Source organism: Phoxinus phoxinus (assembly GCF_949152265.1).
Source record: "Phoxinus phoxinus genome assembly, chromosome: 7".
Taxonomy (NCBI): Eukaryota; Metazoa; Chordata; class Actinopteri; order Cypriniformes; family Leuciscidae; genus Phoxinus; species Phoxinus phoxinus.
The window spans coordinates 36,632,630-36,660,044 of NC_136882.1; the positions used below are offsets into that span (position 1 = coordinate 36,632,630).

The window sequence follows — 27,415 nt, forward strand, 5'->3', positions numbered from 1 at the left end:
CAGCGGGAACGAGGCCTGTTCGTTTTGTTATTTATGTTTATTTTATTATTAAAGTTAGGTTTAACGTTTTTTTTTTTTTTTTAAATCTTCCCAGCCCCAAACCTTTGAACGGTAGTGTATATGTGGATACACAAACATGATATTTTTTGCAGTGTGAGATCAAAGAGGTTTAAAGGCGTATTATCTAGTAAAATCATAATCCGTTTAAAATAGATTTCATGATAAAAGATTGAAGTCATAAATCAGTGATTCTCAATGGGTTTTGGCTCAGGATCAGATTTTATATTGCACATCAAGTCATTAAACCAGTGGCTTTCAGTAGTTCACAACCCAAAAATGATTTGCAGGGCTGTTTTAATTGTTGATAAATGCAAATAATTAAGTGGAAATAACCATGTAATCATGCATAGTTAAGATGCAAAGAAAAATAATCAAGCTTATTGATTTTTGATATAGAAAGTACTTCAAACTCTGGCACAAATTCATGTCACTTGGTAAAAAAAAATAGTCAAATTAGACAGTGATAACCTCATCTTTAAAAACCATGAACAAAACTAAAACAAGGTCAAATAAAATACGACTCGAATGATATCAAAGACGGGTTCAGTTCAGGATAAACATGCTTTGTGTGAGAAATTATTAGCGACTGAGTCTATGTCTTAAAGTGTATGAACATAAGACCCATCCAGCACAGCAAGACAGTCCCCATCAGCATGTTTTAGCACTTGGGAAGGATATGTATGTACCAAAATCTTAATTGATAGTCTCCTCAGAAGGTTGAATGGGCTGAAGATGTACAAGGCAGGAGCGGCGTTGAAACGGCTGATTGTCTTTTTTTTGTTCACTACTATAAAAGTCTAAACAAGTGGGAGATGAAGATGATGAATGCGCAGAGAGTGGACAAAACAGTCAGTCAATTATGCATATATACACACACACACACGTTTATATATATATATATATATATATATATATATATATATATACATATACATATATATATATATATATATACACACACACAGGTGAAACTAAAAAAAAATAGAATATCGTGCAAAAGTTCATTTATTTCAGTAATTCAACTTAAAAGGTGACACTAATATATTATATAGACTCATTACATGCAAAGTGAGATATTTCAAGCCTTTATTTGTTATGATTTTGATGATTATGGTTTACAGCTTATGAAACCCCCAAATTCAAAATTAGAATATTGTGAAAAGGTTTTCATAAGCTGTAAGCCATAATCATCAAAATTATAACAAATACAGGCTTGAAATATCTCACTTTGCATGTAATGAGTCTATATAATATATTACTATATAATATAGTTAGACCTTTTAAGTTGAATTACTGAAATAAATTAACTTTTGCACCATATTCTAATTTTCATCTGTATATACACATACATTTCTTATATTTCTTATTACATTTTACTTACAGTATCTACATTTTAAATTTTTCAAATCATAAAACTTTCCAAGTCTTAAACTAGATTCTGAATCAATGTGATGTGTTGGACCCCTTGCAGTATCTCTGGACTCTCAGGGGTTTGTGGGTTGAAAAATATAAATCAAAACTCACTGCCTGATTGATGTAGAACTGGTCCAGGTCCTCCAGTGGTGTGGACACCAGTCCTCTGGGAGTGTCTCCATATATGAAGGGCAGACTTTTCCCAGCCTCCAGGCCACTGTTGGGTTTCGTCTCGCATGCATCGACTTTAATCCTCTCCCGTTTGTCCTTGGACTTCTTGTTCTCCTCAGCGATCCGGCTCTCGATGGCCTTGAGAGATTCACGGGTGAACTTACGGAAACTTTTAGGTCCTGGTGGGGTAAACGTATGTGCCATTTTCTCATCCTGAACCTTCAGAGTGATTCGCTACACGTCTGCATGAGAAACAACTGGCAGAGAGAGAGAGAGAGAGAAAGGGCGAGTCAGAGGGACAGTAACTCATGCGATGAGATCGGTAACTGTATGGTTAGCCTATACAAAACCCTGCCAGAACCACAGAGAGAAAAGAGCATCCTATAAGTAATGGACACGCCTTCTGTACTAAAAACCATCAAGTTATCAGGAACAGAGCTCTCAAGGAATCAGGGTTATGTATGCCACACAATTAAATAATATGCTGCCTCAGCCTGCTTTTAAGGGCAGCTTAAACCTAAAAAGCTTATGAATGTATTAATTTGCCATTGACCTTTACTGGTCAACCAGTATCCAAAACATAACATTTGCTCATTGTAGAAATAACAGTCATAACATTATTTATGAGATTCAGGTCATACTTTTGGTTGCATCCAATTACAAATTATCCTGCAGAAACACTTAAGGCCGTTTCCACCAAGGACGATCACTATAAAGATAACAATAAAGATGTAGTTCTAAAAATCGTTCTCAATATTAAAGAATAGCAGAGTTCACACCACAGCTATAACGATAACGGCACAGAGAAACAAGCTGATAAAAGATAAAAACATGGACAGCCAATCAGAATCCATCCCGCTGTAATATGGACAGCCAATTAGAATCCATCCCGCTGTAATAAACTCGAGCATTTAAAGTGACAGACAAGCACACGTTTAGAATAAACAGAACAATATCGTCCACTTTATTGGTGTGAATGGGCCTTTAGATAAGTGTAAATTTCCATGCTGGTCCAGGTAAGGTCCTGTTGGTTAAGCTTCTCATGTGGAGCACAAGTCATGCTCATGTGACAAAGGGCGAATCCATTCATATTCAGTGCATGGGTCACCCCAACTGAAGTTCGAATTGGAAACCCTTAGACAACCAGGCCAAATCCATAATGACTACACAACCGCCCACTTATATTATTGCATTTCCATCCTAGTCCAAGTTACAGTGCAAGTTGCTCATTAACAACAAAAACACTTTAAGGTGAAGTGGGGTTTTTTTTGGCAACCTTTTAATGTTGGATTTTTCTGAAGGTTCAAATCAAATCAGAACAATTCTGAACATTCAATTTAAATAATAATAATAATAATTCTGCAACAGGAAAACTGTACGTCAGATCAATCAGAAAAAAACAAGTCAGAGCAGCTAAGTACCGTGCTGATTTTGGTGGACATCGCTTGAAAGCTTCAGAAGAAGTAATAGAAAGCTTGTTTAAGGAAAGTCATTCGACTTTTAGTGCTTTCCAGATCCTACTTGATCTACTTGAATGGGGGAGAAAATCCCATAACGGTTTGTCGAAATTAAGTTTCAAGTACATTTCAAATCAGGAAAAAAAAAATCTGACAACAAAAGGAAAAAGTTAAGTGCAACTCTTGCATTTAGTGTTGCGTTTATGATACTAGTTTTAATGTTAAATTTCAAATTGTTTGAAAAATGTATTCCTTAGTTTCCATTAATTTGCAAAACAGCATTTAAAGCCACAGTGTACAGTGTTTGATCAATCAAACCAACATTTACAACTGGAAATGACATTTGAACTATTCACAACATTACAAATGAGGCCTTCTTTGACACAACAGCTGGAAAAGGGTAATGACTTGCAATTAATCGATCATTGATGTTACTTCCGAGTACATGGGTTCTCGTGAGCAATTAGTGAAGGAGGAGATTAATTTTCTAATGTCAGATGAAGCACTATAGGCTTAACCACTGAAAAATCTCTTCTAATAGGTGTTTTCTGAAAAACCCACAACGTTAAAAGTGATAAGCGACTCATCACACCCTGCACTTTGTCGAGGGTGGACCACATTTCACTCCAGGAACCAAACACTGAATAAAACTAGCAAAATCACATGCTAAATCTGGCAGGGGAACCTAGAACGATAGAGGAGCCACATGTGAGAAACACACTGCCAGACATTGGTCCTAGGACATTTCCTCTGTAATATTAAGAATCATTATCAGATATAATTTCCTAATTCCATTACCATATCATAATATGTCTTCAGGTCAATAAGAGGAGACATCATTTCCTTCAGATATCAGACTTCACAAGTCATGCTGGAAGGACATAAGGATCCAGATCTGAATCCTGGTTAGAAAACAACAATTGTACCCAATGAGCAAAACATTATCATATACCTTTGGTATCCAAGATGTGAGGGTTCAGTTCTTGGCCTTTCTTTTTATTCTGCTCTCACAATGACAAAAACACAACAGTCACTGCATTCTGTCTTGCAATCTGCTCACCCAACTTAATGAACAATATCCCATGAATTATTCCACTGGCAATCACTCATTTCTCTCCTCGAATCCTCACTCACATCTCTCGCCTAGTCTATTTTTGCAATACACTTTAAAAATTTATATTCTCCATTTGTCTTCACTTCCAATCCCTATTATTAGTATTCATTCCTGTGCGCAAGATAGTAAAGTAGGGATTAGGAAATACAATATGATATGTTTATTTGTTACAATGATAAAAAGCTATTTGAATTATCAATCACATTATACAAAGTTTTATTCATTTAAGCCAACTGACTACCGGTAGTCACACTTTTAAGATATTAATTTAGTTACTTATAATAAGATAGTTCACCCAAAAATTAAAATTATGTCATTATTTACTCACCCTCAAGTTGTTCCAAACCTGTATGTATTTCTTTCTTCTGCTGAACACAAAATAATATATTTTAAAGAATATGGGAAACCAAAGAGTTGATGGGCCTTGTTGCATCCATAGTATGGGGAAAAAATACTATGGAAGTCAATAGAGTCCATTAATTGTTTGGTTACCAACATTCTTCAAAAATATCTTCTTTTGTGTTCAGAATTTCCATTTTTGGGTGAACAATACCATTAAATATATACTGTGTAAATATAAACAATTAATGTAACATTGCTAACATTGTTCTACAGAAATAATAAACCATAATAATGAGCCTTTAAAAATATAAATTAAGCACTCAAGCACACGCATAAAGCTTGCTGCAGAGACTATGAATGTGTCGGGGGGGGGGGGGGGCAGTAAGGAGACTGTCTGAACATTTTAATAATTAATTAATAAACTAGTGTTTTGAGTAAGTGTCAGTGGCAAAAATTAAGTTGATTCTGACTCGTCATCTACGCAGTATAGTGGACGCACCTATAGAGAAATGCACATTAAGTTAAACATCACGCAGTAAAACATGGTACTAATATAGCTTCACTCCATGCAAACACTTAAATATGCACCTAATAATAGCGCACATTTATGTAGATTAACGTTAATGATATAGGCTACTATCTACACGTTGCATCCGAAAGCTTAAAAATGCTTCCTTCAGAGAGAAAGCATTCCAAGCTAGAAAGACATCAAAAAAGTTATCTTCACTTAATATTGATCATTTTTTAAGGCAACATAGATGTATCCTTCGCTGCCTTTGATATCCCACAATCCTGTGCGTCCCATTCTGTGGCATTTGAGCAAAAAATCTATAAAAGATAAAAGATGGCGTCTGAAAGTTGCGGTTAGTGGTCTGTGTAAAATGTTTTTGACCAACGGTTTCCACAAATTTATAGGGAGAAATTAATATTGTAGCAAATTCGTACTTGCCTTGTTATCACCTCTCTCTATTTTAGTGTAGTTTATTAAACCATTACACTGCCTCAGAAGTCTGTCTGAAACCTTCGTTTGCAAACGCTGTATGCAAAGTTACTGCCAGTTAAGTCAGCTGCCCAAGCTTTCGGACGCAGCCCATGCTTGAGGTCGATGAATGATAGACAGACATTTGGATTTCCTGCCCTACATAATTACCACATGGATCTGCCTTGTTAACGATCTGTCCGTCAGAGACTGCATGACTTCGCCACTTCCTGTTTTTTTTCCTGCAACCTTCCGACCAATTAAAATTTGGTAAATCAAGCCTCTTCTCAATGTCATTTGGACTATTAGGGGCAGCCCTATTTTTTAGCAATTCAAATGTAAATATGATTACCCACAAAGCCACCAATTGGAGAAAGAAAAAAAAAATCTTTAAAATAAAAAGGCTTTAGTCTTTAAACATGAATGTGGAGTGAACAGCCTCAGCCTCGGACCGCTGGCTGAACGTCTGATGCATATATTAACTGGAAACACTTCAGGATTTGCAAAGCCGTCATCTGATTGGTTGAATTCTACAGGATGTCCGGGAGACGTGTGTCACGTTTTTTAACGGTCCGCCTGGAAACCAAGGCTGCGTTTACACTTGGCATTAACATGCGATCTGTATCCGGATGTTGTCCACATACACATTAAAAAGACAAGTGTAAACGCGTTTCTGATGGGAATGTTATCCGATCAGCGTGTCCTGGTCCAGAGGGAGTCGAGGACGCTTTGTGATCGGATCTCAGTCTAATGTAAACGTAATCCAGCGATCGTGTCTGCATTCACAGGTGGACGTCATATAAATCCCCGCCCAGTCTCCCCACGTGCTGTCAGAAAATAATGGCCAGACGCAGTTTAACCTTACAATAAACGTCAATATTTAAAACAGTATATTTAGACTTAAATGATACTGCACTGTAAAAAATGTGGCTGCGATTAGTTAAAATTTGTTGAGATAACTTAAATATCCAACTTAACCAAACTAAACTTAAGTTAACTAAACTTAATATTTTAAGTCAAGCTTGAACACATACTTTTTAAAGTTGAAACAATGTTGGATTTTAAGTTGTGCTAAATAATCGCAGCAATTTTTTTTACAGTGTGTGTGTCATTTTTCATTTTAATTATGCAACATTATCTGAACGAGGTGATCGCCTGTACAATCAGTCGGAGATCTTAATGAAGAGTGTGCGCTGCTTTGCCAGAGAAATAATCGGAATAAACTTTTTATTTTTTAATGTTTTAAATGTTTTTATTGTTTCAGCATGTTTATTAATCTCCCATTTCTGTTAATATAGTCATTGCACGCTATAACCTTAAACCCCGATGATCGATGATGTGACTTGTTTAACATGATCAACCCAGTTATTTTTGTATGATCAACTAGTATTCCTTCATTCAAAAAAACGTAATTTGATCTAAGACTGGAGATTGCACAGGAAAGTAAAGTGAGTGAGTGAAAGCAATTGGACATTGCTTAACTGGAAACACTTCAGGATTTGCGAAGTCTTCATTGATTGGTTGAATTCTACAGAATGTCTGGGAGACATGCGTGTCACGTTCTTTAATGGTCCACCTGGAAAAAAAGATGCCGTGATGCCAAACCCCCTCATGGAAGAGGAAAGCCGTTGTGTTTACAACTTATGTCTACGCTTATCAGCATCAACTAAATGCTGGATTTTCAAAAAGTATGTGAAGTACATAAAGATCATAAAGGCATAGACTCATACGTTCAAGAGTTTTACACACCGGTCTGTTATTGTAGGGACATCGACGTTACATTTTCACACCCCTGAACGTGTAGAAAAAAATGAACTGTGATTGGTTGCTTTACATGTCAGTCAAACGTCATCTTGGCGGTGCTTGGTCAATGAAAGCTGCTATGGAGTCCAGACCTTCTGCCATCAGTCTGAAGTTCTGGTTACGTGAGACTAATTGACCGTTCGCAAAGAACCGCCCCCCTTAGTTACTGTCGCTATGTCCGACAATCACGCAGTGAAAAATACATCGCGGAGCAGAGAGGAGACTGACAACACACTTACAGACACAGACCAGGGTACTTTTGATATTAAACATATTAAACAAAGTCTCAACTTTCAAATTTGGTCATTTTTTTAAAGAAATGTAAACAATAAATACCGTTTTGTGGTTCTTTAATGTGTCGTGACAGATCGCTGTAGAGCATCAGTTAAAGCTCCTCGTGAACCGATCTTCTCTTCCTTCTAGTTCATTTATAGCATCAAATAAACATGAATGAACATCAGAAGGAATGTTGTTTTAACCGCGGAAAGAGGTCAGTTCACAACGTTTTTCAAGTTCAAATCCTCCCATGTTAATCTACTAACTCTCCTGACTGCTTTGTCGGACAAAATTGCGAAGTATGATTGGTCAGACCACCTGTCAATCAAGCTCCCCACGAAGGGTCAATTGAAGGTGGAGGACAAGGGCTTAGGATTCAAGAACTGTAGGGAGTTAACATCTGTACTAGCAGGCCAGAGATTGCCCTCTTTGCAGAATACTGCGATTTCAACCAATACTCCCTCAGCATCACTTGGGATACAACATTCTGACAAATGATTAGTTGCATTTCAATGCGCTTTCAGTAACGGCAGGGATGCACTGGGACTAAAAACAGACCTCTGTCAGCCTACTGCAAACTATAGCCTGCTGTATAATCTAGTTCATTATTGATTTTTATGATATGTCTGAAATAGCCGTTTTGACATTGCAAAAGCTACACAATTAAACTGAACGTTGAACAATAAAATTTAATAAAAATTTAATAAAATTCCCCAATGTCTGAAAAAGACTCATCTGAACTTAAGAACTCTTTCTCTATTTAAAATCTTTGCATTCACTTTGTATCTAAATTAGGTATCAACAGGTTTACAAGTCAACCGGCCCACCTGCTACCAACCAAGAAGAGTTTGAAACAGACACTATCTTCTGCAGCTCGCTAAGGATGTAATAAATCCAGATTATTATCTGCAGTTCGTACACTATGTCCTCTGAGAGATTAACAGGTTGTTGACCACATCTGTACTCCCAGCAGATTCCGCATTATTTTTAATTAGAGATTGCGTAGCTGACTGACAGGCCCGGTTATGCAAACTTCAAACAGAGGCACGAGTCAACATCTAAACGATGGCTGAAGTTACTCCAAATTACACATGATATTCATCACACGATTACCATCGACAACAGAAACCTGACTCTCACTCAGAGCCTCTAATCTCTCCTCATGATATATTGACTCCTCTGCGAGACAAACACACCTGACAATGGACACTTGTCACAACCAAAAGCCAGCTGATCTGCTCTTTATCAGCCACTGTACAAATCATTTTTCTGCTCTCATGTTGTACCAATCTAGAACTCGATAGATTAAACATGGTAGCACTACTTGATAGTTTTTCCCATATCATAAAAAATAAAGTACTAAAAACTAGTCAGTCGATTTTATATTTAGGCATCAATCCATCCTGGTCTCATTGTTAACGTAAATATTAATCCGTAACATACAAAACGTACATTTGGATAGATGTCGAAACGTACAATATGGATATATTGACAACACTTAAACATAAACATTATTACGCATGTATTTACAGTTAAAAAAAAATAATATTTATGAATCTTTTCCATCATAAAGTGTTTGCCCTTTAACCATTTCATAGATCAATTTGAGATGCCTTAACCCTATCCCATACCCCAAAATAACCATTTTATAGATAATATAAAAATAATATAGCCTATAAAATGTTGTATATGTAGGAAAATTTCAATTCTAATAACAACATAGCATTAAAAAGATATTTTGAGTAGTTAATTCAACTCCTACTGTACCTCTAAACCCACCATAACCATTCCTATGTACAGTTAAGAAACAACATAACAGACAGACGTGCAATCACAATAATTTATTTATTGCAAAAATGTCAAAAGCAGTACCAAAAGTAGTCCAAATGACAATGGCGGTATAAAACAGTTTTGTATGAATTTAAGTTATTAATCGCTGAAAATATTATCCCGATCCCCTCAGTGAAGGCGCACGTTTTAAATGCACACTGGCCAAACACGGTATGTCGCAATCTGTGACGAAGCAGGCGAGAGCCAATCGGGAGCCAATGAGCATTTGATATCATTGTCGTAAAACATGTGATAAAGGTTCTTGAGGCAGCAATTTTGGGATTCATAATGAGTGGTCTAGGATTTGACGTTTACGGCTTGAATTACAACGCACAAATAAAATTGATTACTTTCGTGAATTTATGTGGCATTATTGCCTAAATACATAAATAAAAACTAAATACAAAAAAAACTAAATAAATATTACATGGTAAATACTGGTTAAACGGTTACAGAAATGTTATTCATTTTAAAGTGTAGTTTCAAACGAGTTTGCAGCAAAAGTCACACAGAACAGAGCAAAATGTTATCGTTTCATATTTAGAAGATGAGTAAACTGCTTTTAATAAATGCAACTGAAACAATTATATCATTGGTATGACAACTAAATACAAAATAATAATTTTAATATTCATAAATAAGGATTCAAACACATTTGTACGTCTATAAGATTGTTCACACATACATAATTTACATTTTAGTGCTGTCAAGATGTCAAAATACTGTCAAATATATATATATATATATAAACACACACACACACACACACACACATATATATATATATATATATATAGCCTATATGGACTAGATTTTAGCCCCTAAATCAAAAGTCTGGCTATTTGAGACTAGTACAACAATACCAACCAATGTTTTCTTTGAACCAAACAACCTGCACTAGTTGAGGCTGGAACACAGTCCTGTTTTTGTCAGGAGAGCACTAACACACACAAGAACAGAAGGAAAATCCAGATGTAAAGATTTTACTTTCTAAAATTATTTTAAGCAATGCAAGCAGCTGTTTCAATTTTCGCGACCCTTGTCTGAACAAATTGGTTTACATTATGCAAATAGCTCCACCTCTCTCTTTGAAAAAAAAACAAACAAGTAAAAGTAAAGCCACAACCACAAACAGTTTCAATCAGAAGCCATCATGTCCGGCCCAGGCACTTCCCATTGCCTTGTGAGACAAAAACATTAAGTTTCCCAAGTGTGGATATACAATGATGTGAAACTAAAAACCTCCAAGAGCACTTACCAAAACGCCTCTGAATCACAAACCGTTCTCAGTAATGGATCTAACAGCCTATATTCATTGATACCTCCTGTCAGATTATAATGCATTTCTTTTTAATACTGATATTGCGATTAGAACAGAAAAGAGACTGAACATTAGAGAAAAACAACAGACTATTTCAAACGGTTAAAAAGCCATTGGTGAAACATCTACTATGATTATATAATATAATATTAATTCATAATGCTCTATACAACCCCCTTTCCAGAAAAGTTGGGAAATTTTGCAAAATGCAATAAAATCAAGAATCTGTGATTCGCTCATTCTCTTTAAACCTTTATTGACCTGACAAAAGTACAAAGAAAATATTTCCCAATATTTTCACTGACCAACTATTTTGTCAATATAAATACATTTTTATTTTGATTTGCTGCAACACACTCCAAAAAAGTTGGGACAGAGGCATGTTTACCACTGTGTCACATCACCTTTCCTTTTAGTTACACATTTTAATCTTTTGAGGATACTAATTGCTGCAGTTTTGCAAGTTGTCATTCTCTGATTCTCCTTTTTATGATGGGCCATAGAGTACATTTTCAATAGGAGACAGATCTGGACGGCAGGTGTAGAGTGTCTTCGAAACATTGGCATTGTGGCATTGGACTTCCCAGGAAAGATGTCCTGCAGTATATGTCTCTATAATCCCAAAACATCCACATCAGTGGTACCTTCACACACATGCAAGTCACCCATGCCGTTTGCACTGATGCTCCCTCATACAGATGTTTGCATTTGCACCTGTTGCTGATGAAAGTCTGGTTGGTCCCTTTTGTCTTTGGGGCTGAGAACTCTATGTCAATTTTTCCCCAAAACAAGCTGAAACGTGGACTCATCTGACCACAGCACACATTCCCACTGTGTTTTGGACCATCTGAGATGAGCTCGGGCCCAGAGAACTCAGCGGCATCTCTGCATTGAACAGATGTATGGCAACAGTGATTCAAGTTGCATTTCTTGATGCAGCGGCAGACTGTGTTATATGAAAATGGTTTTCTAGAGTCCACCCGAGCCCATGTGACTGTATTTAAAGGGCACCTATTATGACATTTAAAATGTTCCTAATGTTGTTGTGGGAGTCCCCAACAACAGTTTTACGTGCATGCAATGTCAAAAAACACTTTTGTTGTCGTATAATATGCATTTATTTTTACCCGATTTGCTCACCGACTCCCAAATGATTCGTTCAACGACTCGTTTTTCAAACCCCTCCTTTGCGCGACGCTAATCTGCGGTGATTGGTCAGATGACCCAGCAGTGTTTACAGAGATAATACTTATTGTTTAACACGGAGTACAATGATGCTTTTATCAATTAAATCGTGTTATAATAATGATTATAGTCCACTGCTTTGTAGTTTGTAGTAAAAAACTAAAAATAAGATAAAGAATTTAATGTTATATTAGCGAGCATAGCCCAGAGTTCATATTGTAAAAGCACAATCAGTCTTTGTTTGCATTAGCCCAATGCATAAACATAACGTTTTTACAAAACAAAACAAAAATGCAGTTACGTTACGAGGTATTACTCTATTCTTTAAGACAACTCCGAAAACAACGACAAACACTTCACATATCTCAATACAATTGCCATTGAAGACCTAGAAGCTAAACGGTGCTTACACAACAAACAAAATAATTATTAAGCATACTACATAAAACATAAAAGCAACAATTATTAATAACACTTACAGGTTGTGATACGGAGGAGGAAGCTGATGCAAATACACTTGGAACTGAACCTTCCTTCAATATCAGCCGGCTCGCGAATCCAAGTTTGATTGCATTTTAAAAAGCAATCGTCTTCAAAATGGCGCGAACAAATCACAAGGCTCGGACTACACTTTTGTGGTATAGTTATATGAATTGTAGCCACTTAGTCTTCAAATGCTCCTCCTTGGGCAGATGAAAAAAGTTGAGTTTGAGTCGCACTTCAGAACGCAGCGTCTCGTCGCCCTGATATTTTCCCTGGCCTTGGAGCGCAATAAGTGGGCGTATCGTATTCAAATAACTTGACAAGTTGACGTCAACTAGTCAGAGAAAAAGCTTCGGTCTTCTAACGATTCATAAAAATGACTCAGAGTCGACTCTTACTTTTGAAAGACAATAACTTTATATACGGTGCACTTTCATATTTCAAACTTTGCAGGATGTTTTTGTTTACTTAAATCTATGTTATACACTACATGAAAGGTAAATTTCAAAATTCCATAATAGGTGCCCTTTAACACAGTAACATGACTGTTTCTCACGCAATGCCATTATAAGGGCTCAAAGATCACGCACATTCAACAGAGGTCTCCTGCCTTTTTTTAAATCTGGATTCCCTGAATCATTACAATATTATGTATGGTAGGCTAGATGGTAGAAAGTTTGTAATCTTGATTTTTTAATTGTTTGACAATTCTGTCGTGAAATTTAGCACAAAGTGGTGAGCCAACATAACCCATCTTTTCTTTGCAAAGACTAAGCCTTTGAATTTTTAACCATTTACGATACGATATTCCCGGTACCAGTTCACCTGCTTATTGTGGACGGTTTCAAACCATTATAACTTGGATATTCTATAATCATTTGACTTTTATTTTGTCTCTGTCCCAACTTTTTTTGGAGTGTGTTGCAGCCATCAAAATCAAAATGTGTTTTACAGAAAACAATCAAGTTGAAAGCTTTGTATTTTTTTTTTTTTTTTGTAGTTTTAAATAAAGGTTAAAGAGGATTAACAAACCACAGATTCTTGATTTTATAGCATTTTTACAAAACTTTTCAGGAAATGGGGTTGTAGTAATATACTACACTACAATATTCATTGCCACTACGGCCGGGTGCTAAATTTACACCTGACTACATTTTACGACTACTGTATGTAAAATCAAATGGACCCTTTTGCTCTCATAATTCACTGGTCTTTAAGCACGACTCAACCTGCAGTTATTATTTAAAACAGGGCATTAAGACTTTTATTCAGCATTCAACTGATCAAACGTGCCAGTAAAAATGTCAAAATGTTTACATTTTAAATACAAATTCTTCTTCTTTTCAACACTTCTCTCCAACCACCTGACTTCATGTCCATTTGACTTAAGATCCAATCAATTCCAACAAAATTATAATGTCCCCTTCAGATCTCAATATTCACTGAAAAAATGCATGATTAAATTATTAAAGTGTTTTTTGTGTGTGTCGTGTATAATTGATTTCAGTATATTTGCTAACTTCCTACAGTCATCATTGGATGGATTAGGCGCCAAAAAAACCCAAACCAATTATTGACAAGAGAGTCGAGAGCTTTTCAGGACTGCAATTTGGATATTTCTCAGGAAGTAGGGACATTTTTTGGCGTATTATTCCATGAAAAAAGTCTTGAGTCACTTCTAAAAAAAAAAGTAACTTCTAAACAAAGTGTTTTGTAGTCTACATTATAATGCTAGCACAATTTCTCTCATCTTATGTAACTGGGGAAGACAGCCTTTATATGACTGCCTGCCTGCCTTGGAGAAATACCTGATTTAATTTAAATCGGCGCCTCCTGGACTGTTCTGCTAAGCTGAGGTGGGCGTAACAGAAGAATATGCCTTATTCAATAAAATCCATCCTGCACGAAATTTAAAGAGCGATTGTGAGACGATTTTGGTGGCTTATTACAACCTACACGTGCCATCCTTCCTCTCTTAACTAATGACCACTGTTTAGTCACTCATTAGCCAGCTGCAGTCATACAAAACCTATAAAACCAAACTGATTTGAAAAATTAGTTTGCGAATCCGAGTTAATCGATTATTGAGTCACAGCAGTTCTCGAATCAACAATCACAAACTCATTAAACCATGTTCAGTCAAGCTGAAAACAGATATGTGCAATCTGATCTGAATAAAAGCTTTTGATTTGACTGATAGGGCAAAAGTAAGTTTAAACTTGATTGTATGAGCGTTTTGTCTAATTGTTATATCACAATAGCATTTTGAATAGATTTTTTTTTTTTTAATTTAAATTATTTTTAGTTTAGCTGAATTGGAGCTAAAAACAAACTGGATTTATGGATTACAATAAGCTAATAAAAACATTATTATTATTTTACATTGCTGTATAAAGTTCACGTTATAGGCTATATGCCACGTGATGAATTAGGTTTATTGAAATGAACTGTTCGAACGAACCGATTCCGTGAGTCGGACCTCGTAGTTCATTAAACAACATTCGGGGTTTAGCAGTCTAGTAGCCTACAACAACAACAACAACAAAAAGATAAATAAAAAAAATACAAGTTCGTATGAGTTGAATGAACTATTTTTATCTCGTGCATCATCTCTTCCACCGTAGGTTCAATCAATCACTGGAAAAGTGGATTTCCAGGGCGTCAACCAGGGTTAGGACAGTTGACATGTCTTTCTCAAAAAATCCCACGGTGAATTGAATCGTTTTCAAGATTATTGGCGTTTGAGCATTGCACTAATCAAATGCATCAGGAGCGAGAGATATTATAAAATGCTGTACGTTGAATTAGAGCACAAAACCCGTGGCGCAGAGGCCAGTGCTGACATGTTTAAATGGATGTCGGAAAACCAAACAAATCAATCAATGCACAGATATGTAAATAACTTTTTTTCATGTGCATCGGATACTGTTATGACAACATTGACATACTGTATGCAGAAACATACAATTATATCACAGCCTAAACTAAACTATTAACATAGCCTAAATGACAGAAAAACAACAGTTGTGAATGTTCTTGTCAAGATTGCATACTCTCAAAGACCAACTTAATGAGAAAATCGTCTAAAAGGCATGTTATTGAGTTGTATGGTCACAAACTCAGCCTTTCATTTTAAAAATCCTTGTTAAACTAGGCTAAACTCTTTTGTGCGTCAGGCATGGTATTGTTATTTGCATTTAATTATAACCTGAAGCATGTTTTCTAGATCATAAATTTGAATAGCTTACATCAGCACTTCATGATCTACTCACCATCTTTCTGCAAAAAAAAAAAAAAAAAAAATCAAGGAATTTCTTCGAACATGAGGGAAAATTAATCCTCGGCGTCCAGGAGCAAAACTTGATGCAGTGATCCAAGGTGGAGGGAAAAAAATCAGTGTGTGGGCAACTTTACCCAAGTAAGTATAAGAAGAAAACTCCAAGGGATTGTCAGCGAGAAATAAAATCACAGAAGTCTGTGATCAAAAAGAGCGAAGTGCATGAGATCCGAGAGATGAGCGCTTCCGGTTATTCATTAGACCCAGAGCGAAATCACAGATCCTACTATGACTGAGGTCGAGCTTATGAATATTAAAGTGCGAAATTACAATTGCTTCGTCCACCCTCTGTTGGCTCTGCTGGTTATTGCCTCGTGAGTATTAATTAGATTGTGTCGACGTTGCTTCTTAAACTTCCAATGGAGAATATTTGCTTATGAATGTTAAAAAAATATAGGCCTTCGCCATAGTAGGAATCCTAAATTTTCAGATCTTGACGGACACAACGCCAGTATGACGGCTAAACGTCTTCTAAACGCACCAAAAGATGACGGTGGTTCACTTTTTCACGGTTTTATTTTGTCACGAGAATGTTTTTTGTTTGTTTGCCCCACCCTTTGTGTGTAGGCAATAACTTATTGCTGCATTAGGCTAGCAAACGCACATTTCGACATAAACACAAATTATATAGCATAATGTGTTTTCTCTGTACATACCATTAGATTTCAGCTGGCATAGTGTATTGTTTAAAGTAAAGACGTAAAAAAATACGTTCAAATGACACGTTTACGTTGTTGCCCTTTTTGTCGGTTTAACCGCTTCTATCTTTTTCACAGACTAAACGTGTTTTCTTTTTTTACAGTCTATCGTTTTTAATTCATTAGCACCGTAAATCCTGCAACGTTTATATATATTTATATATGTATATATTTATTTATTTTTCTCAATTAATGTACATTTACAACACTATACTTTGTATTATATTATATTTTCGTCAAATAATTACAAGACACTAGTTAACGCTGCTGTCACTGTGAGGGTGTTTGGGAGAGAAGGTTAAGGTAAAGTTGACATCTCTCTTCTGACGGCCGTTATCAATCTCTCTCTTTAATTTTCCTCTTTTGAAAGTTTCCAAAACACTATTTTTCTTTTGCTCTTTGAGCAAATGGGAACACGAAAAATAGTCTCTCATTCATCACTGTAAAAGTTTACCCAACTATGACGACTTCTGCTTTTGAACCCGGAAACGTGAAAAAAGGATTGATTGTTAAGTCGCTTTCAAGCAACTTTACTTGTAAGTTAGTTTAAAATCTGACAAGAATTTAATTTAAATTCATCATACCACATACAACATATAGACTATTTTGGACTGCTTACTACAAAGTTTAAACTTGAGTTCTTTACGGTTTTAAAAAAAAATATTGTACTAGTTGAGTAAAGCAAGTTTGAAGGTTTTAATCAATTTCACAATAACTTCAAGTTGACTTGTCAGTTCAAAACGTCAGTCACACACTGTTCAGAGAGAGATCAGCGAAGTTGAATGGCGACACCTAGTGGATTAAACCTCTCTCTTTCTCTTTTTGGAAATGTTACATTTGTTAAAAAAAAATAGTGCATGGCTGCCAGAAATTCACAGTTTTGTCTGTTTTTCTTTCACTGTTTTACCCACACATGCATTAAAAATCCATTACACTTTATTTTTTAGTTTTGTAAAGAAATTTAGGGAAGATCGGGGAGTTAGTAACACAGGTCTGGGTCAGTTGTAACAGTATTTTTTTTATTTAACTAAATGAAGAATGCTTCAAATGATATATATTTAATAGCCACAAACATTCAGAGAGAGAGGGAGAGAGCAACAAGCAAATATTTTTTCCCTTTTCAAAGGGACACATTCAAGATTTACAGATTTTGAAGCTTATTGGTGACAATACATTATAAAGAATTTCTCCATAAGGTTGAATACAATTTAATTTGTTTTGTTATTAATAACATTAATTACTTTTTTAACGACTCCATCTATTAAGAATAAATTACATTTGTGTGCATTTCGGCAAATTTTTGTTTACGGATGTAATATTTACCATGAAAAAATGTAGAAGTTCACAACATATTCAAACAATTTGCTTCTGTGGGTATAAGAACATAACATCTTGTAGAAATAATTTATAATTAATATTTCTTGGGGCAAATAGAAAACAACTAACATCAGACTAAAAATTTAAAGATACATCACAGTTGTACAACAAATGAGCCAAGTCTTCCTCGTGTATATAGAAAGTGCAATTGTTGCCAATGTCCATTGATTTTGATAGGGAAGCTTGGGTAGATTGTGTGAAGTATTTTAAAGTTTACCTTTTTAACTTTATTCAACATACAAAATGTATATGGACTTAACCATGCCTCTTTCCAATCAGTACATTCAAAAAAAAAAAAAAAAAAAAAATTCCATCGTAGTTAAAAACATTATCCTTCTCAACTGAGCGCATACATTTTTTGTGCACATTTTTAGAATTGATGTGAGAATCATCCAACTTTTTTATGCGATATCCCAAAATTCACATACAATTCTATCTTTACACACAATTTTGAGCAGGCACAGAGCACCCTTAACTTGGGTGTGTAAAGATGCCTTTTAAAAAAAAAAATCAAATTATCTCTTTGCTGCATTTACCAACGGATAGGGATACAACTCACCCGTTCACCCCAATAGTGATGTAGGATGTAACAACGAAACTCTTTGTATTTGACATCAACTCACATAATCTGTAAATGTGTAGTTTGAGAGATCTGCACAAACAACCACTGAGTTACTGATGCTCCAACAAAAAGTGTTACTTCCAGCATAAGGCCCTATATTATCTTCAAGAATAATTTCTATTTCACTTTTGAAGCAGAAGCGTATAACATAGTTGAAAAACATGCATTCAGTCGTTTTAACATTAAACTCTGGTAAACTTAAATAATGTCACTAAACAATGTATAATATAAAATAAAATACTCTGAAATAACTGATCTATCCAAGTTGTGCAGTTCTTGTTTTTGCGCTCATGAAGAGTGTGGACGTGCTCAAGGTTCATCCAGACCTCAGGTGGTTGCTCAGCAGCACCAGACCGTCTGCAGCACACACACACACACACACACACACACACACACACACACACACACACACACACACACACACACACACACACACACACACACACACACACACACGCACGCACACACACGGACACCAAAACACGGTATTTGTTCTTCTGTGTAAACTAGAGCACATATGGCGTATGGTTTGCTTGCGTGCATCCCTATTTGTTTCAGTATCTTTAATGTTCAACATTATCGATAGATAGATGTCTGTCTGTCTGTTTATCTATCTATATATCTGTCTGTCTGTCTGTTTATCTATATATCTGTGTTTATCTATATATCTGTCTGTCTGTTTATCTCTATATATCTGTCTGTCTGTTTATCTCTATATATGTCTGTCTGTCTGTCTGTCTGTCTGTTTATCTATATGTCTGTCTGTCTGTTTATCTATATATCTGTCTGTCTGTTTATCTATATATATGTCTGTCTGTTTATCTATATATCTGTCTGTCTGTTTATCTCTATATATATCTGTCTGTCTGTCTGTCTGTTTATCTATATGTCTGTCTGTCTGTCTGTTTATCTATATATCTGTCTGTCTGTTTATCTATATATATGTCTGTCTGTTTATCTATATATCTGTCTGTCTGTTTATCTATATATCTGTATGTCTGTCTGTTTATCTCTATATATCTGTCTGTCTGTTTATCTATCTATATATCTGTCTGTCTGTTTATCTATATATCTGTCTGTCTGTTTATCTCTATATATTTGTCTGTCTGTCTGTTTATCTATATATCTGTCTGTCTGTTTATCTATATATCTGTCTGTTTATCTATATATCTGTCTGTCTGTTTATCTCTATATATCTGTCTGTCTGTTTATCTCTATATATCTGTCTGTCTGTTTATCTCTATATATCTGTCTGTCTGTTTATCTCTATATATCTGTCTGTCTGTTTATCTATATGTCTGTCTGTCTGTTTATCTATATATCTGTCTGTCTGTTTATCTATATATATATCTGTCTGTCTGTTTATCTATATGTCTGTCTGTCTGTTTATCTATATATCTGTCTGTCTGTTTATCTATATATCTGTCTGTCTGTTTATCTATCTATATATCTGTCTGTCTGTCTGTTTATCTATATATCTGTCTGTTTATCTATATATCTGTCTGTTTCTGTCTTTTTGTGAGTCTGTCTGTTTATCTATCTATATATCTATCTGTCTGTCTGTCTGTCTGTATTAAGTGCAGTCACTTTCCACTATTTCACAAGAAAGTGAGACTGTTGAGCAAATGTTTGGCCAACAGCTATAATACGGTTTAACAGGCTTTGTGTGTCAAACACAGATTAAGTTATTCATGCAGAAACAGTTTTTCCGATAGCCTGTAGCTGATGTTTAAACGCAACGAGGGGCGTATTTCTATTCTGTGGGCGGACTGACTGAGTCAGGTGGAGCACTTTTACTCCATGACATGGTAGAACATCCATCTAGGACATCACAGAAGGATTGTTTTTAATGGAAACCCACAAAAGAGAGAAAGGTGGCACAGTTCAACAGGTGAGTTTGCACATTATTTGCTGATTGACGAATACTCATGAATCTGAGATAAACTGAGCATGCTCCTGATGTGAGTTCTTGTCTTTTCAGATGGAGGATGACAGGAATTGTTTGTTGTCCTCAGAAAAGGACACAGGGAAAATCGGAACTAGCTCAATATCTTCTGCGTCATTTAATTTCATCAATTCCATTATCGGATCCGGAATTATAGGTAATGTTTTGTTGTTAATGCTTCTACAAAATAATAATATAAATTTAATAAAATGCAGACAGGCACTACCAGTCAAAAGTAGATGCATCGAATCCAATATATTTTCCTCTTGATCTTAATAACTTGTTGACAAATTGGGTCACTTTTGCCTCAATAAACTCCTAATTATTGCTTATTAATAGTTAGTAAGGTAGTTGTTAAGTTTAGGTATTGGGTAGGAATAAGCGATGTAGAATCATGCAAAATAAGGCATTAATATATACTAATAAACAGCCAATTTCCTAGTAATGCTAATAAGCAACTAGTTAATATCAGAATTGGACCCTAAACTAAAGTGTTACCATAAATTGTGTTTATATAGATGTTGTTACAAAGCTAACATTATTAATTGATGAGTTGGAGCATTTAAAAGCCAGCCATACATGTGAACTCCTGAAGTGTTTAAAAAGCATCTCATGAAGGTGCTTGAGGGCATGTAGTAAATAGTTTAGTATCTAATATAGAGTAAATTTGATTTAACATTTTTTCATAATTCCCATACTTTCATAGTTTTGACGAATCTTGGTTGTCAGTTTAGTTTAGTTTTTTTATGCCTTGTCTAATTACTTTTAAACAAAGCCTATTCCTAATAGATATAGTTAATACCATATCTTTATAAAATATCAAAGTCAAAAGCATGCTTAAGGGTTTGGATGCATTTATGTTTATTATATCCTCACATTTGTGCATATTTTAATAGGTCAGTAGAAGTGAGAACTGGCTTAGATTCCACGCGGTACATGATCATATGACTAATAAACAGCCCCAGTCAGTTCACGTGCTTCTGCTGCAGGAAAAAAAAGAAAAACATATTTTTTCTGGTCCAATGATAATGGGGTCCAGAAAAGGTCAGCATTACATTTGAATGCATATATGCATTCTTGGCGGTAGCCATTTCTGTGCTCTATCATCACCTGCCTTATCAGAGCGGGGAAAACAAAACTAGTTAGTCAGCTGATCTTTCCCACTACCCTGAGGAGACGGGGGCTATAGTATCACATTTATGTGAATATTTTCATGTATGGGTTTATTTTAAGTAATCGTGATGCCTTTAAATATTAGGCTGCAATAAATGTGTTGACCAGGTTATAGTGTTCAACGAGTCCTCCACATCTCTGGTCTCTTGGTTTCATTCATCTAGGTTTGCCATATTCTTTGAGTCAGGCTGGTCTCCCAATGGGTCTTCTGCTGCTTTTTCTGGTTGCCTTCATCACAGGTATGCAATGCAAATGTTCATTCCCTATGGTACAAGTATGCATCTGACAATCATGTGTTTTTTTAAAATACTTGCATGCACTGGTTACAAAGAAAGCCTAGAATAAAGTTGAGTGGATAGTTTGCCTGTGTGTATATATATATATGTGTGTGTGTGTGTATATATATATATATAATTAGGTGAAACTTGAAAAATTTGAATATTGTGCAAAAGTTTAATTATTTCAGTAATTCAACTTAAAAGGTGAAACTAATATATTATATAGACTCATTACATGCAAAGTGTTACATTTCAAGCCTTTATTTGTTATAATTTTGATGATTATGGCTTACAGCTTATGACCCCAAATTCAGAATTAGAATATTATGAAAATGTTTTCATAAGCTGTAAGCCATAATCATCAAAATTATAACAAATAAAGGCTTGAAATATAACACTTAGCATGTAATGAGTCTATATAATATATTAGTTTCACCTTTTAAGTTGAATTACTGAAATAATTAAACTTTTGCACAATATTCAAATTTTTCAAGTTTCACCTGTGTCATATGTATATATATATTTTTTTTATTATTTTTTTATTATTATTATTATTATTTTTTTTCCTGCAGATTACTCCATCATTCTGCTGGTCAGAGGAGGGAATCTGTCCGGCACTCACAGTTATCAGTCTCTGGTTCAAAGCACATTTGGCCAGATAGGATATTTGATCGTGTCAGCTCTGCAGTTTCTTTACCCATTCATCGGTAATCACAGACATCTGTCCTAATGACCTTTTGTTGTATTTATATTGTGAGGTGAAGTGACATTTAGAAGAATATGATTGCCTTTATTTGTGTCCCACATATAGCAATGATCAGCTACAACATCATCACAGGTGATACGCTGACCAAAGTGTTTATGAGAATCCAAGGAGGTGAGCTGGTTATTACATTTACATTTTTAAAGGAGTCATCGGATGCAAAATTCACTTTTATGTGTTTGCATACAAATGTGTGTTTGCAGTATGTGGACACCATACAATGAAAAAAAAAAATCCATTCACTCCTCTCTTCTTCTTTTTTTATCCTCAAAAAGCCTAAACACTCTCAATAATCAACAGAGCTGTTTTTAAGGAGGTAAAAAGGGTGTTGTTTTACACAACCATTGAGGAATTTTAACCAAAGTATGTTACAAACTTTACATGAAGACCCTAAAGAATTATACCAACTTGTGGAAAATGGCCATCCGATGACCCCTATAAAGGGTTCATAGCATTCCTCATACATGTGCCTTATAGGCATGAATAGGCATTATGGACATGCAAATGTGGATGGTTTTGTGTTAATATTTCAGGTTTTTATAGCAACTTATTCTGCTTGGTTTTAATACTGCTCTTTTTTGACTCTAGAAAGTTATGAAAGTTATACAGTATTTTTTTTTATATAGTATAATAAAAGCATGATAAATTAATCTTGGCTCTAAATGTGTTGTGTCCATGTTTTGAAAGGACACCTCCAAAAAAATAGTTTCAGTTTTTTTCTCTGTGAACGCATTGAAAAAAGCAGAAACTTGACTTTTTTGTGCTCTTTGTTTTTTCCAGTTGGTCCCGGGAACATTCTTACAGAGAGACATTTTGTAATTCTGATGTCCACTCTTCTATTCACACTGCCCCTGTCTCTCTATAAAGATATAGCAAAGCTGGGAAAGGTTGAGTATTACCAACTATGCTCTTTTAAAAAATATATATAATCACTTGTGATCTGTAGCTTTAAAGAATATTTCTCTCATGTCTTTTTAGACCTGTATTTTGTTGTATTTCTGTGGAACACAAAAGGACAATATTTTCATACAACAGCATTTCATAGTGACCATGTCTGATTACCTACGTCAGGCTCCAAAATGGACAGAAAAGCACAATAATATAGTTTTTTAAGTATTTAAGTATATTAAGTATAGTTTAAAATTATGTCATTAATTACTCTCTCATGTCGCTTTCTGTCCCTCAATTGACAACCTAAGCAACTACCACTTTAAAAAAAACATAATTTACCACTTTATTTACACAACATTAATCTTCAACGCATGGTCACGCAACAACGTCTGCTCTCACATCAACACAACATCGATGCGCCGTGGTGCTCTGGTGAAGACGCGTTGGAGATATATATATATATATATATATTCTGTAATGAAAGTGGTAAAAAAAAAAAAAAATTGCACAAACAAAGCACTTGTGTTGCATGGGTTACTTTAATGATGACTTTGCTGTATACCTTTCTGGGACATAGCTGTCAATGGAGGGACAAAAAGCTCTCAGATTTTATTAAAAAGATCTTCATTTGTGTTCTGTAAATATGAAAGTCTTACGGGAAAGTATTACAGAATTAACCCTTTAAATTGACAATAACGAACTCTCTCCCTGCTCTTTTCCAGGTATCTTTATTGTCCATGCTCTTGACTTTTGCCATCCTCATCACAGTGGTTGTGAGAGCTGCGACACTAGGACCACAGATGTATAAAATCCCTTTTCCCGTCTGTGTGCATCCATTCACACCGTCCACCATATGCTCATGTTTGCTGACCGCAGCTCAGGATAATGATTTACCATTTAAAATACTCATTTCTGAGAAATGATCTCAATGCATTGGGTTCAATGATCTCAAATTCATTGGGTTTATTTTATTTTATTTTTCATCATATTTTGGCATTTTGTGTAACAAGGCATATAGTGACACGCTCCAGTGAAACAATACACATGTTTTGTGATGCTTCATAAGGAAAACCCCTAACCCGTGTGAACCCAGAACAAATATGTTATTTTCATCTAGCAGATGATTAAACAGGCAAAAAAAATCACTATAATACTGTTTTCAAGTATTATTTTAGAGACTTGGGAATGTGACTCTCTTGATTATTTTTGACATGCTAAAAAATAACTATTCAAACCCCCCTAGCAGCATGGCAGTGACTTTTGCATGGGCATGCAAAAACATTAAAAATGATTTATACAATTAATTCCTAGCTTTATGTTTACTTTTTGTTTTTTTGTCCACAGACCGGCATCAGATGACGCATGGGTGTTTGCACGGTGGAATGCAATTCAGGCAGTTGCTGTCATGTCTTTTGGTGAGGTTTTACTTCCAGTGATATACAGCTTTCTTCATCAGTGTGGTCAGAGATGAGCATTCTCAAAATAAAATAACGTTTTCAATTGAAAAACTTTTCAGCTTTTATCTGCCACCATAACAGCTTTATGATCTACGGGTCGCTGCAGGAGCCCACGTTGAGCAGCTGGTCTCTTGTCACGCATGTATCTGTGGGCTCAGCTGTACTGGTCAGTGCTGTCTTTGCAGCTGCAGGTTATGCAACTTTTACTGGTTATACACAAGGTAAATCACAATATCTGCACCTATTCATTTGATAAATCTGTGTTATACGGTGCACAATGCACTGAACGAACCTGAACATGATGTTTTCCCTCTTGTGTTTCTTGTCCAAGGAGATATATTTGAGAACTACTGCAGGAATGATAACCTGGCTACATTCGGTCGATTCTGCTACGGTGTCAGTATAATCACCACGTTCCCTCTGGAGTGCTTTGTAACCCGTGAGGTGAGATAATTTAAGCTTTTTATATGTGAATCTTCAGCTAGGGGAACTTTTGACTACTAGATAACTTGCAAAACTAAAATTCTTAATGATAAAACATTTATCACGTCCTGAAGTGAAGATCTGACCATGGCCTTGATCATCAACCTTCAGGTTGATTTTCCATCATAACCAAATATATATTGTTCTCTACATTACTTGTGATGGGAATGACATCATTATTGGGGACAGTGATTCTTTGACAAAATAAATATATAAAAAAGTAATATTTAAAAACATAAACTAATTGAAAAAAACTAAAACCATAAAATACAATAAAAATGTTTTGAAATAAAATAATTTAGTTAACTACATATCAGTTAATTTATAAATTTTAGTATATTTTAATTTAGTTTAACCTGATGTACTGTAGTTGATTGCAAAAAAACAACAACAATAATATAAAATGACAAAAAACAACAAAAAGTACTAAAACTTAAACTAAAAATTAAATGAAAATGGAACATATTTAAAAACAAATTCAAACAAATTATACAAACTAATAGCATTTTAATTACACTAAAATAACACTGGTCCTTATGACAAAAAAATAAATAGTATTCTGATTTTTTTCCTTTAAAAAGGAAAGTTAAAAAGCATTTAAAATCATTCTTTGAAACACATTGCCAAAGTCTTTTGACATTTCCAGAGCTTTCTGTGTGACATACCTCATCCTGACTCTTTAATGATCGCATGCAATGTTTAAATTTTGTTTTAAAGTGTGACATAAGTTGATTTTTTTTTTTTTTTTGTCCTTTCTTGATGCTGTCCAGGTGATCTCCAATGTCTTTTTTAAAGGAGAACTCGGTAACATCGCCCATTTCATCATTACCTTCGTGATCATATCAGCAGCGACTGCCATATCCCTCTCTTTTGACTGTCTGGGTATTGTACTGGAACTAAATGTGAGTTTTCCTGTTAATTCATTAACAACAAGATATGTAGTTAGCAACATTAGTTGATGTTGCTGGTCAGTCACATTCAGAGATGTCTGTAAATGTTATGTTTTTCCATCTCTTTCAGGGTGTTTTGAGTGCTATACCTCTCATGTTCATCTTCCCCGCCGCCTGCTTTCTGAAGCTCTCGGATGACCGCTGGTTTCGTGGGGAAAACCTCATTCCTAGCATCATCCTGGCAGCGGGTGTTTGTGTAATGATAATCGGCTTAGTCATGATGGTGCTCTTCCCTCAGGACTGTTCACACGGAGCAGAGATGTTCTACTGTACCGTCTCCAACACCTCAGTTCCCAGCACCACGTCACCCAGTGTGCTGCAGTTTATTAACACCACACAGAATGCCAGCACTTTCTGACTGAAATCAATTTTACTGGAATCTTATTAGATGCTGTTTTCTAGTGATACATTGTTGGTACAATTGTTGTATTAAAAAAATTACACCATAACAAGGCTACAAAATATATATATTTTTTCCATTTTTAAAAAATGTGTTATTGTGATTAACTGTCAGTGGCATGTTTTCAATGTAGGTCTACCTTCTTGCATACCCACCACTAATTTTAAGTTGCATATGTTTTAAGTATTTTGAACCCACACAGTAGGCCTAGCTTTACTTTAAGGAACAGACAAGAATTTAAGTTTATTCACTGATAATCTTTCCCTCTTTGAACTTTAACTGAACGCTAGGGTCATTTTGAATTAATGCAACGTAGAAAGAAATTATAAGGCCTACACTGCTTAAATCAATCGGGTTTTATATTTAAAAAAAACAGTTAAGCTGCATATTTGCAAGTTATATGCAGGTGTTTATTGATTTCAGTCACACTATGTCGTTGGATTGATTTGTATTACATTTTTTAAAAAATTGTTTTGTTTTTTGTTTAAAGGAATGGTTAAAAAAAATTAAAATCCTATCATTTCCTCACCCTCATGTTGTTTTACAACTGTATGAGTTTATTTGTTTTGTTGAACACAAAAATAATAGCCTATATTAAAGGACGTTG

General features: G+C 35.2%; 2 protein-coding genes across 3 annotated transcripts; one reads left to right on the forward strand and one right to left on the reverse strand.

The window, feature by feature from the left end:
- Positions 1-82: 82 nt before the first annotated feature.
- Positions 83-16,291, reverse strand: LOC307001977 (sodium channel protein type 2 subunit alpha-like). Its single transcript, XM_079619141.1, has 3 exons — positions 15,707-16,291; positions 1,585-1,901; positions 83-857 (listed from the first exon to the last, which is right to left on the reverse strand). The coding sequence occupies exons 2-3, from the start codon at positions 1,846-1,848 to the stop codon at positions 660-662; spliced, it is 462 nt and encodes a 153-aa protein (XP_079475267.1). The 5' UTR covers positions 1,849-1,901; positions 15,707-16,291; the 3' UTR covers positions 83-659.
- On the forward strand, positions 15,889-27,341 carry slc38a11 (solute carrier family 38 member 11). 2 transcript variants are annotated; one of them, XM_079619139.1, is made up of 13 exons: positions 15,889-16,085; positions 20,172-20,359; positions 20,450-20,570; positions 21,751-21,825; positions 22,437-22,571; positions 22,676-22,741; positions 23,408-23,514; positions 24,241-24,320; positions 24,863-24,933; positions 25,035-25,196; positions 25,307-25,419; positions 26,229-26,360; positions 26,479-27,341. In XM_079619139.1, the coding sequence occupies exons 2-13, from the start codon at positions 20,318-20,320 to the stop codon at positions 26,764-26,766; spliced, it is 1,392 nt and encodes a 463-aa protein (XP_079475265.1). In that variant the 5' UTR covers positions 15,889-16,085; positions 20,172-20,317; the 3' UTR covers positions 26,767-27,341. The 2 variants fall into 2 exon arrangements, with proteins under 2 accessions (XP_079475265.1, XP_079475266.1); XM_079619140.1 differs by having other exon boundaries at positions 15,971-16,085; positions 20,184-20,359.
- Positions 27,342-27,415: the final 74 nt, after the last annotated feature.